General features: G+C 32.1%; 1 protein-coding gene across 3 annotated transcripts in view; it reads right to left on the bottom strand.

Annotated features, from left to right (window-relative positions):
• The window catches only part of dgt1 (dim gamma-tubulin 1), a 40,057-nt gene that overhangs the window by 4,184 nt on the left and 23,689 nt on the right, over positions 1–12,184 (bottom strand). For 2 of the 3 annotated variants that reach the window (XM_068364205.1, XM_068364206.1), the window contains exons 3-8: positions 11,546–11,685; positions 11,190–11,332; positions 7,686–7,918; positions 5,322–5,418; positions 2,397–2,533; positions 964–1,095 (exon numbers count right to left, since the gene is read on the bottom strand). In XM_068364205.1, the coding sequence (XP_068220306.1) occupies positions 964–1,095; positions 2,397–2,533; positions 5,322–5,418; positions 7,686–7,918; positions 11,190–11,332; positions 11,546–11,685 (882 nt within the window). The remainder of the gene's footprint in view (positions 1–963; positions 1,096–2,396; positions 2,534–5,321; positions 5,419–7,685; positions 7,919–11,189; positions 11,333–11,545; positions 11,686–12,184) is intronic. The other variant, XM_068364207.1, reaches the window with a different exon arrangement.

The following is a 12,184-nucleotide window of genomic DNA, read 5'->3' as shown; positions in this document are numbered from 1 at the left end:
GCACCTTGTATTGCCCTATTTGGTAATGTTCCTGACTGGTGATCGCTAGACTGGGGTTTAAGTCACGCTCAAATTCATTAGTTCCCTTAGTGGCTGCAACCTCACCATCCTTGTGGGCTAAGGATAGGGGTTTTGGGGGAGCCTATAAATCTACCTGCTAAGTCATCAGCAGCCATTGCCTGGCCCTCCCTGGTCCTGCCTTGAATGGAAGGGAAGGGGGGGGGGGGGAAGTTGGGTGCTGATCGTATGTTTATATGGTCACACTCTAGGGCATTGTTTTGCTTGCAAGGGCAATGTCACTGTCCCTTGCCTTTGCCATTTATGAGCAGCCTTTAAATCTTAAAACCCAAGAATACAATAAGAGATATCCTAACAACTTTTTATTTTATTTTAGAGTAACTGAGTTGTGGTGGCCAACGTGGAAACTCTTTAGTTTCTTTAGTCGCTGCAACCTTACCATCCTAATGAGCCAAGAATGGGGAGTTTGGGGAGGCCTATAGGTCTATCTGCAGAGTCCTCAACAGCCATTGCCTGGCCTTCCTTGGTGCTAGCATGGGTGGAGAGGGGGCTTGGGCAATAACCATATGTATATGGCATTGTTCCTTGCCCCTGACATTGATGAGTGGCCTTTAAACCTTTACACTACATCTCTCAGTTTAACCCCTTCACACTAGCAACATTAATAAAAAAAATTAAGCGTTTATCCACGTGCAAACATCATACAATTCTTGTATTGAAATGAGGTTCCTATAACTATAGCACATTAAAGAATTTGGACAGCTAGGTAAAAAAAAAAAGTGAAAATAACTTATCTCTATTGCCTACACTAAAAAATTTGCAATCATTAAACTACTTTATTTTTTGAAAACTTTAAAAATCCTTATTATATACAATATCTGAATCATAGCATTGGAAATCAAACTTAAATATAAATTATGGTAAAAAATTTCAAGAAACACTTACATGTAAAATGTGTTTTGAGCAATACTTGGAAAGGGGAACAGACTTCTCCCCGCAACGCCATGATCCTTCACTATATACACACTTAACACAACCCACACTTTGGCCTGGTTTGTAGTTGACACCTTCAGTAACCTGTGAATTTGAACAGCTGTACATTAGTACTGTAACAAATATAACTTTCCTGAAGTAACCAATTGATTAGGAATTATCTGGCATCACAACAACTAGAGCCTTTAATGCTATATGAATTTTTAAAACTAAACTAAAACTATGCATTGAAGCAGCTTATACACTTTATAGACATATTACATTAACAAACAAAGCACATATAGTACTAATATACACCTATACATGTATATTACTTTTATACTTTAATAAAGATGTATATTATCGACTCCTTTACAAATAGAATTTTCTTTACTGTGTGATTTGCAAAATTTCCTTCAGGAAATATTGCACCGATACGAATTTTTCTTTACCATCCACATATGTGTTTTTAAAAATTTCACAATTTCTAAATTATTGAATAGTTATCTACCAACTGTTGAGGGCTATTTGTCTTTATTTAAATATAGACAATCTATCTATGACTTGAGGGAATCCTTTTGATTGACTTGTATGTAATTTGATGAAGTAAATGGAGTGTGTTTATATATATATACAGTATATATATATATATATATATATATATATATATATATATATATATATATATATATATATATATATATATATATATATATATATATATATATATACAGTATATATATATATATATATATATATACAGTATATATATATATATATATATATATATATATATATATATACAGTATATATATATATATATATATATATATATATATATATATATATATATATATATATATATATATATATATATATATATATATATACAGTATATATATATATATATATATACAGTATATATATATATATATATATATATATATATATATATATATATATATATATATATATATATATATATATATATATATATATGTATATACATACATACATACATACAATCTTGTCCATGTTTATTTGCAAGCTATTTGTATACTTCAATAAATTTCTATTAATGCTGATAAATGATAAATCTTTTCCCTTTGCCCTCATCCAGCCATTTTATCTATGTACTGACTGTATTTTAAGCCAATAATACTGCTCTTATTTGTTCAATTATTCTAACTCAAATAATTAGGCACTGATATTACTTTCAGCAAACTCAAAATAAATGGCAACATGACCCCTCTGTTAACTCAGTAGTACCCCTTCTTACTTGACCTTCATAAATACAGGACCTTGGCTTCTAACCCCAAAACTGAATCATCTTCACAAGTGTTCCACATCTACATGAAGTATAACACACGTGTGTAATTACATGAAAGAACTTTAGAGCAACTAACCTGTAGTCGTCTTTCCATTTGCTGTCTGTACAAGAGAGAGTGTGTGCCTATGTGCTTTTGATAACGTGCCATAGCCTTTAGCTGTTCATAGGCCATTCTTTCCTCTGGAGCTGCTTTTGGTTGTGAATGAATACTACCTGGAATGTAGTATTAAAATTATCAATCCTATACAGTGTAGGATGCTTGACCTAGAGCATATCCTTTATCCTTACACTGTAATTGCTACAATCCCTCTCGAGTGCCATTTTCTAACTTTTTTTCACAAATTCCCAGGACATAACTTGTATTATGTTTTCATGATAAGAATATGTCAGGTAAAATTTTCACTGTTGAGAACTATTTTACCAATATATATTTGTGAGATATATTTTATTTCCCAATAAACCAAATTTAAATCTTTTTAAAAGGAAAATGATGAAATGTAGTTCTTTCAGTCAAGACTTATTTTATATTGATTACATTAGAAACTTGCACAATTAATAAAACATAACAGTATACGTACAGAATATTAAAACTTGTAAACTGTTGAGTAAGGGAAATAAAAGACGCAACAAATCCTAAAACCAACGTCAACCCGAGGTTGCCTCATGTAAATTACGGCAACAATCCAAAATGTTTGGTGAGGGAGGGAGGGAGGGAGGGAGGGAGGGAGGGAGGGAGGTAGGTAGGTAGGTATACTACGATATACTGCACAGTACGTACTATATAAACACTGTAATGGTTACATGTGTATATTAAAAAAAAAAAAAAAAAAAAAAAAAAAAAAAAAAAAAAAAAAAAGTAGGCTAAACCATCATAATGTAACAAGTGTAATAAGTAAAAATATGCAATCCATTACCGGTACCCAACAACAATCACGTTATACCCAAATTCTTCTCTACCTATGTGTTGTTTGCTAACTGACAAACCCACAAGCTGTGGTACTATACTTTAATTTTTTAAGCTTGCATAAATATACTAAGCTCAAGAGTCACTTCCTTGCTTCTGATTGGCTGGACCTCAGTTTGTACGAATCCATCAATTTTCTAAAGGCTACAAATAACTATGATATAAATATAATGCAACAGAGTGAGTTAACAGATGCAATTATGAATGTGATATATATATATATGTATACTAGTTAAATTATTTGTAAATTATAAGAAGCTACATATTTACTGGGTGTGATTATTCATCAATTAATTTCGAATAAACATCGAAGCTGCAGTCTTGGAACAATGTTCCAAATACATACAGAAATACCAATTTTATTTATTTTAAGCATCAATTGCATCATAATTATTACTAAAATAACTATCAGACTTTTAAAGCATATTTAAGAAGCTAAATAATGATGAACATAAAAATATATAACAATGAGATTTGTCTGGTATGTCAAGTGGAAGGAACAGCCACTACATTAACATTCCTCCTCCCACACCACAAGACTCATGTTTCTATGCGTGCTTGAGGCATGGTTTCACCTTTAAAAGACAACAAGGGATTCATTAATAAACGACGAAGAAAATTTTAATATTAGTGACCTCCTTTTGTCAGGCAGTATGCTCACCAGCCAGAGCCTTAAATATAATGTTGAATTTAGTAGAATTTTTCACATTTGGGGGCTATTGAAAACTGTTAAGGCCACAGCAGAGGCAACAAAAGTACCTGAACAGACTGAGAAAAGAATCAAATATGGAATTCACTTTATCTTCTCCAACGGTACTTGGAATAATCGAATTTTATTAGGCACAATAAAGAATTGGTATCTTACTATAGTGGAACACTCATCTTCTGTACAGTATTTAGATAGTGAATATTATTGTTCATGAAAATTTGCAAAACAATTGCAATTCTAACAAATTTAAAATTATGAAGGATGTCTCATTGGAAAAACAAAACATTGCATGGGGACAGAATTGACAAATTCAACATAAGTTTACTAAATACAAATATTGTTCAGAAAACATTAGCATGTTTAACAAAATCAGTTAGTTATAATTTTTTCAACCTACTTTTTGAAGTTTTATATTAAACATATTCCTGGCAAATAAAATATAAATAGCAAACTGCAAGCAATGATTAATTAATTTACTAAGTCCATAGCATGACGTACCAGATAGGATTTAAAAGAAAAAAAAAAAAGGGATAGGACCACTCAGTAGGAGCAGTGGTATATCAGCAACTCATATTTTTTTCCTTTTTGTGTGTGGTGGTTCCTCCCACATGACAACCCCAAAAACCATTTAAGTTTTCTACTATTATGGTTTTTGTACTATTGAAGTCCTTTAAATATCAGGATAATAACAATTATATATTATGCACGAAACACTGATAGCATAAATACATTAAAACTAATGCATCTTCAACATTTTGCTTGTCTACAACTTTGGTGGGAGTTGTTTATAATATTTATAATATTTTTATTGGGTAAATTTAGTATTATTTGCTGCATATATTGAGCTGATGCTATATTGTTTAGTAATACACTGAGGGTGGGATGAAAACTACTGGATTCGGACAAACTGATTTCTCTCAATCAAAATTGCAAAAGAAGATTACTGTATACCTTGCCATATACTAATTCAACTAAATGCCATGTTGTTAAATGAAATCAACTTTGAAAAATGAAAGAAAAAGGAAAACAAAACTTTGATGCTGTATGCTCGAAGTAATTACAAAAGCCATTGGTAAAGTTATGTATTAGATTCTGAAGCACAGCACTTTTGTCAAGATAACTGCAATACTGGACTGTTGTGAAAGATAATAGTAGTTTCTTGGTAATGAAAATCATGAGTAGGAACATGAGAAAGTTACTATTATTACAAGGGTATTGGGTCATAAAATGAAAAGAGAAAAATATTCATAAATGTACAGTAGAAAAAATTAAGATTTAATTTACAAGAAAAAAATACAAATACAAAAACCAATTGCATACACACTTACACATGGTCTCTTTTTCTGTCCGAACCGACTGAACATACTTTCGTCTGCTTTCCCGTAAAATGTGAGCGAGTCTCTTATACTCCCCCACATACAAAGACTGCAATATTAAAGAAAATATGATCATCAATGGTGCTATATGATTATTGAAAATACATAGGCTATACTGTACTGCGAAACATATAACAAAACACATTAAATAGATAATCTTTTACATTGCCATATTCTATTGTAATTCCACTGGAATGTAGCAATTTAAGGGAGGCTGACAAGGATTTAATATTCATATGAATACAATTAAAAGTAAGGAGGATATATCAACTGACACTTTGCCTGTTTTAGATGTTTAAACCATTCTTTGTTGTAACAATATTCCTTATGTATGCATTGTCTTTAATGTATGCTATGACGACCAACTGTATTACTTCGTTCTCTATACAGTTCATTTATAACTGCTGTGAAATATTGCATAAAATTTGTAAAAAAAATTTTTACTGCACCTAGTCAATGTCAGTCTGTTTGAAACAATAGTTTGAGACCACAAATTGGAATTTTATAATTAATTCTTATGGGGAGAAGCCAGCAACAAAATTAAAAATAAAGGAATTGTGAAAACTCAGAGAAAGAAACTGAAAAAGACGAGCGGTACTGAATCAGCATTTATGAAATTCACCAGTTTGTTCTATAACAATTTTAATTATATAATATCTACTATCAAGTCTAGATCTGTACTGAAACCATAGAAACACACACTTGAGAGGCATTTATAAACCATACTTGGTGAAGTTCATGACACCACCTTCATACATTTTTCTTTTACAACTTTAGAACAGTAGAAAAATATAAATAACAGGGCAGTCTAGTTAGTGCTGCTCACCTTTTTGTGGTATATCTGGACATGACAATTCTTTATACGATTTTTCAGTGGAAAAGGGCGTACCCCTTGAAAGACCTCTCGAGTAATCCGTAAGGGTATGCATATCCCAGGTTGAAAACTCCTGTTCTATGCATTGTTAATTTTGCATATGTTTTCATAAACTCAAGCTATAAGTTTGGCACAGCCTAGTCAGGGCAAAGGTATTCCCATGACCACACTTTGAACATAACTGCAACCCCCTTGAACCCATTAGTGCAATCAAGAGGAGTACTGTTCTGTACTTACAGAAACCCAATTATCATGATGAAAACACAATGAAAATTAAAGGAAGCAAACTACTGATAATGAATTAATATATGTTAAGAATGATCACAATCCTGATCACAGTAAAATATTCAAATATACCTGAAAAAACTCAAGTGTACTTATACAGTATGTATATTCTCATAATCAATAAAGGATGATTTTGATCACATTATTCTTCACAATGTAATTAGATACCTTCATGAAACTTCATTAATCCTATGAATACTTGCAGGTCACATGGAAAATATCTAAGAAGTTCAAGCTACTCAACCTTGACAAAAATGAATTCTATCTGATACTGTGGGATACTGTGAATGTTGTTTTGGGAAAAGTACAAAATATTTAACCAAGATCTGACCCAGCACTGTGTGCTGTATATATATGGTTGATATAAAAGTTTTGGCACAAACTAATACATCCAGTATTCCAGTCCTACATGGAAAGAGGCATATAATCCAACTCAATCCTTCATCAAATCTATTGTGTAATCAAAACCTAGTCAAAATTTATGGATTGGCAAAGTGGTATTAAAAAAATTCAACTAATAAAAGTGGGGGTTGATAAGAGAGCTCCAGTGCTTTTCTGGATGCTCTTTACTGCCTTTAATAGTAACACTGGACCTTTCGAGCTAGAAAAACTAACCCCCCTCATCATACATTTCTTCTTTATTACACAAACCCATACTCCACCAATAAGCTGAATCATAATATAAATTAGTAGGAGCACTAAATTAACAATTTGCATGGCTCCTCTCTGATCATCAAGGTTATATTTTTTATCCTTGTGCTATGTTCATATATGATTTACAAGTGTTCAGTATAAACAAAAATACTGTAAAATAATTTGATTTAATGCAATTCACATTTGTGATTGAATATTTTAATTTCCTAGACTAGTTCTTACAAAGTTATTAATAGTGTCTTGTGTCAGGAAAAGCCTATACTATCCTAAACAGTAATACTTTGATAGCCATCTCAAACTCAACTGTGATTTTACTAAATTTACCTGTGCCTGCTTAAAACTGATTAAGTTTTCCTTCAACTGACACAAACTGCTTTATGAAGAATAAATAAAGGTCACGTAGCATACAAAAATATATAGGGTAGAAATCAATCGCCAGAGACCTGGTGCTATTTTGAAAAAAAAAAAAAAAAAAAAAAAAAAACCTTGTAGCACATATTCACCTTTAGCTTTTGCAATTTTTCCAGATAAATGCGAGTAATTTCTTCGGTAGTGAACACTTGAGCGTGCTCTAGAGGATCAGCATCAGAATCAGCAGAGTCTAGCTCGCTGTCAGCTTCTCGGCGTGCTAGCGTGTCATTTGGCAAGGCACTCATTTCACTGTCACTGTCAGTATCACTTGCATACTCTAAGGCAACAGATGCTATACCTGGTACACTTGCTGGATCTGGGATGGCTGGGGGAGGATATAAATTTAACAAATAAAAATCTCAACAAACAATTTAATCATTATAATCAATGCACAAAACATTTGCTATTTATACCATATTTCCTGATTCATAAGACGTACTTTTTCCTGAAAAATACCCCCCAAAAATCACCCTGCGTCTTAACACTAAGATATGACAACCCTCAATTGCTTCTAATACCCCAATAATGACATAAAAGCATTTACACTCACCAAAAAGAAAATATTAGTCTGCAATTATCATTCATGCATAATAAATTTATTTTGATATTGAACTTTAATGAAGGTAAAATATTTGTTTTTATTTTGGTGATCAGCTGATTACTCGTCAACACCACCTACACGCAATCATGCAACTAATGGTATCCTAGCAGACAATGCTAGGATGTATTAGTGTTTTACACAGTATTTATCTATTTTCTCATATTTTGTTAATATTTTGTGATAAAGCAATATTTTATAGATGACTTTGCTGCATGGATTCTAAAATAATACAGTACATAGTTGTTGCCAAACAGAACCTGGAAAAAACATCTCACTGCAAGTTAAGTGGTGTCCCTAAGATAGCTGTAAGCTAACTAGACCTACTCATACAAACAACAGATAAAATATTCCACCAAGTGAAATTTCTAAAAGAATTCTTTGTTTGATCAATAATTAATTTTGTATGAAAATGTATAAATTAGGAATTTTGAATATATTACTGGAATTTTACTTCTTGATTGAAATATGATCAGGAACATTTGCCAACACTGCTTTCATGTGACTTGAAAACATTATTACACAATGTACTTTTTATTGGCAGCTACCAATTCTTTAGTGTTTTTTATATATGTAATAAAATTCAGATAACATGTGTACACCTAATTAATATTTACCTACGGCATTTCATAATACACCCAAAGTATGAAAATGTACTATGCCAGATGAAAAATCCCCAGGGGAATTGCTGCTACGATAAGTTGTAAAATCTCCAATTTCTTTTTTTCTAAAAATTGCTTTGCTAAATATAAGGTGCGTCTTACCACTTGTAGCATCTTATAACAAAGGAAATATGGTATATAAAAACAAAATATATTGCCATTTCACCATAAACAAACATTCCCATAAACCATGCAAAAACTGAATACAGTACTCAATCACCAAAACTGATAAAAATTTAGAAATTATTTTCTCATGTAAGACAATAATGCATCAATAAAATTATAAACTAATATGTTCTATTTTCATCCATGCAGCTCTCACTGCTATTTATAGAATAAAGTGTTCAGGCTATACAGTGGAATTAAAAGTCAGCTGAGCCACATAACCTGGTGTATTTAATACACTAGGAAAGTTATGGTGTGTCAGCAAACTACAGTATTGAATTTAACTACTTTACATCATCAAAATGATTTATTTAATAAAATTAACGAAACTGTAACCCATCATATACAATTACAAAGAATAATGAACAGATTTTGTAACAAACACATTTGGTTGGCTCTGTTTCGGCGGGGCACACTATGAAAGGCTTTTACATAGTCCAAAAATGCCATCAAAAGTGGATTTCTATATTCTACACATTACTGTGCCACTTCTTAAAATGAAAATTGGGTCATTACAACTTCTACTTTTCTAAATCCTGTATGTACTTCTACCTTTTCTAAATCCTATTTATTCATCTCTCAGATTTGCATGAGTCTTTCTCTCTAGTCTCTTTAGAATGAGAATACTATATATTTTCATGACAACTGACAAAAGTAATGACAACTACAGTAGCTTTACTTCAATGGATCATGAGTTTGTGTACAAGCTGTTCCAAGCAAGAATGTCACAAAAATTCAGACAAATCAGTCATGAACAGGCAGTGATAATATAATAATCAGAAATACCGTTACAATATACGAGCATATGTGAAACACAGGTGGTACACCTATGAGTCCTAGTGGTCTTGGGAAACTAATTAAAAAAATTCCTTTCATCATACAATTTTGAGCCTATGAATAAGTTGATTTATAACAACCCCATTAACTGTATACATTTAATGCTTATTTACAAGGATGTGGACATCTTAATCTCACGAGTCTAGTCTATTAAGGTCAAGCAAACTTGCAATGTACGTGTTATCCTATTTCTTGTAACTGAATTGCCTTTACTTCAGCTTCACTATTTTATAGAACTTGGTACAGTCAACAGTATTTCCCCCCCCCCCCCAGGATTGCCGTTGGCCATCAGCATTCTTTAATACTCGCTTTCATCCCATCTATATCTTATTTGTGTTTGCTATGCTCACCAATTTCAGCTGTACTCAGTTATTTTGATTTTGTGATTTCACAGGAATTTCAGGCCATTGTCTTATGATAAATTCTGAATCAGGGTATTTGTATTTAGGTATCAATTTCATCTTTCCATTAACTAATTTGTAATAAATCAGTTAATTTTTTATGGAAATTTTCTGCAATATAATACCATGCTTTTCTTCCTGGACTGGGTCACAGTTGCATAAATTTTTTATGAGCAGCTTCTCTTTCGTTATTAGTTTTAAACTATAGTAATACTATTTGTTTAGGAAACCAAAATGACAGCACTTAAACTTTTCTTAGTTTAAAAGCCTTATACTTATTTTGATTATTTCATTTACAAAAGATATGAGGCTTGAATTAATTTTAATATGGATTTTATGATATTGGTGAGTTTTTGTGACCACAATGTTCATTATTATGCTGACCTAGTGTTAATTAATTTAAGATACAGTATTTGTTTCTTTCTCCCTAGCATACATGAAATACTTTCTGGATTGAGACCCTCATCTATTAAGTGCTTCTTGACAAAGTGTCCAGTGGGGCTGGAATTTTTCTGGCAAGAAATTATTACTGAGTTTGCGCTCATCTTATTATTATATAATAACCCTTTTACCCCTAAAAGGACGTACTGGTACGTTTCACAAAAGCCATCCCTTTACCCCCATGGACGTACCGGTACGTCCTTGCAAAAAAATGCTTTAAAAAATTTTTTTCTTCATATTTTTGATAATTTTTTGAGAAAATTCAGGCATTTTCCAAGAGAATGAGACCAACCTGACCTCTCTATGACAAAAATTAAGGCTGTTAGAGTAATTTTTAAAAAATATACTGCAAAATGTGCTGGGAAAAAAATAACCCCCTGGGGGTTAAGGGTTGGAAATTTCCAAATAGCCTGGGGGTTAAAGGGTTAATATTGTCTTATTCTCCTAATATTATCATGACTCAAATGCAAGTCTAACAGATTACATACTTACCATTTTGTCCTGCAGTATGTACATCCATTTGATGGTGACTTAACTGAGTAAGTAACCTTTCTGGGGTTTCACGTGGACACAGTTTCCGAGCAGATCTTTGCTTGACAACCAAAGACTTGCGAGAATGTTCCGGGCAATACCTGCTAAGTTTCAGGATAAGTTAATTAACCACTTTTTTCATTCAAATCAATAAATAAAAAAGATTTAATTAAATTTTAATTAATAGAATACCCAAAAATAATTTATCATGCAAATCTATCTATCTTCACTATAGGAATAATCAAAAGGATGTGTAGATTCACTCAACCTGAATATAGAATACAGAATATGAAAAAAATCAGTAGTGTGCAAATTACCTTTCTTTCCTATCATTTGTAGGGGCAGCCCGAAAACATCTTTTGCCCGTACTTGTGAATATGTAATTACACTGACGAAATGGTGCTCCCTTATCTTCAAGTATGTGTCGACTGCAGTACTCAAATCCCTCTAGCCGAGTCTAAAAACATATTACATGTTTAAGATAGAATTAAAAAGGAAATTTCCGTGAGATTATTGTAATTATAATTTAATCATATCAGTCTCAATTCTAGAACCATAATGTACACACAGGAAAGAGTTGAAGTAGTTTGGTAACAAAGTATATTAAGAAATTCCAAAAAAATTATTCATACACTGTTACAATTTCATAGAAATTATTCTATGCCACCCGTAAAATGAAAAATTTGGAAGCAATTTTTATTTTCCCTAAAAACAAAAACCTGTAGTTCTTTATATACAAGAAGAAATCAGCTCAAGCTGGCATACTGTTACAGAATGTTTTAACGTTCGCCTCATTCCCACTCGTGGCTACCAATCGTCTGATTCCCACTTGCGGCTTCCAATCGCCTGATGCCCATTCGCGGCTACCAATCGCCCGAATCCCTATTCGTGGCTATCAATCGACCAATTCCCACTTGCTGCTACCAATTGCTCTATTCCCACTCGTGGTACAGTAT

The sequence above is a fragment of the Palaemon carinicauda genome, chromosome 41 (genome assembly GCF_036898095.1).
Source record: "Palaemon carinicauda isolate YSFRI2023 chromosome 41, ASM3689809v2, whole genome shotgun sequence".
Lineage (NCBI taxonomy): Eukaryota > Metazoa > Arthropoda > Malacostraca > Decapoda > Palaemonidae > Palaemon > Palaemon carinicauda.
Note: the sequence above shows the minus strand (reverse complement) of the source record. Positions and strands in the feature narration are given on the sequence as shown.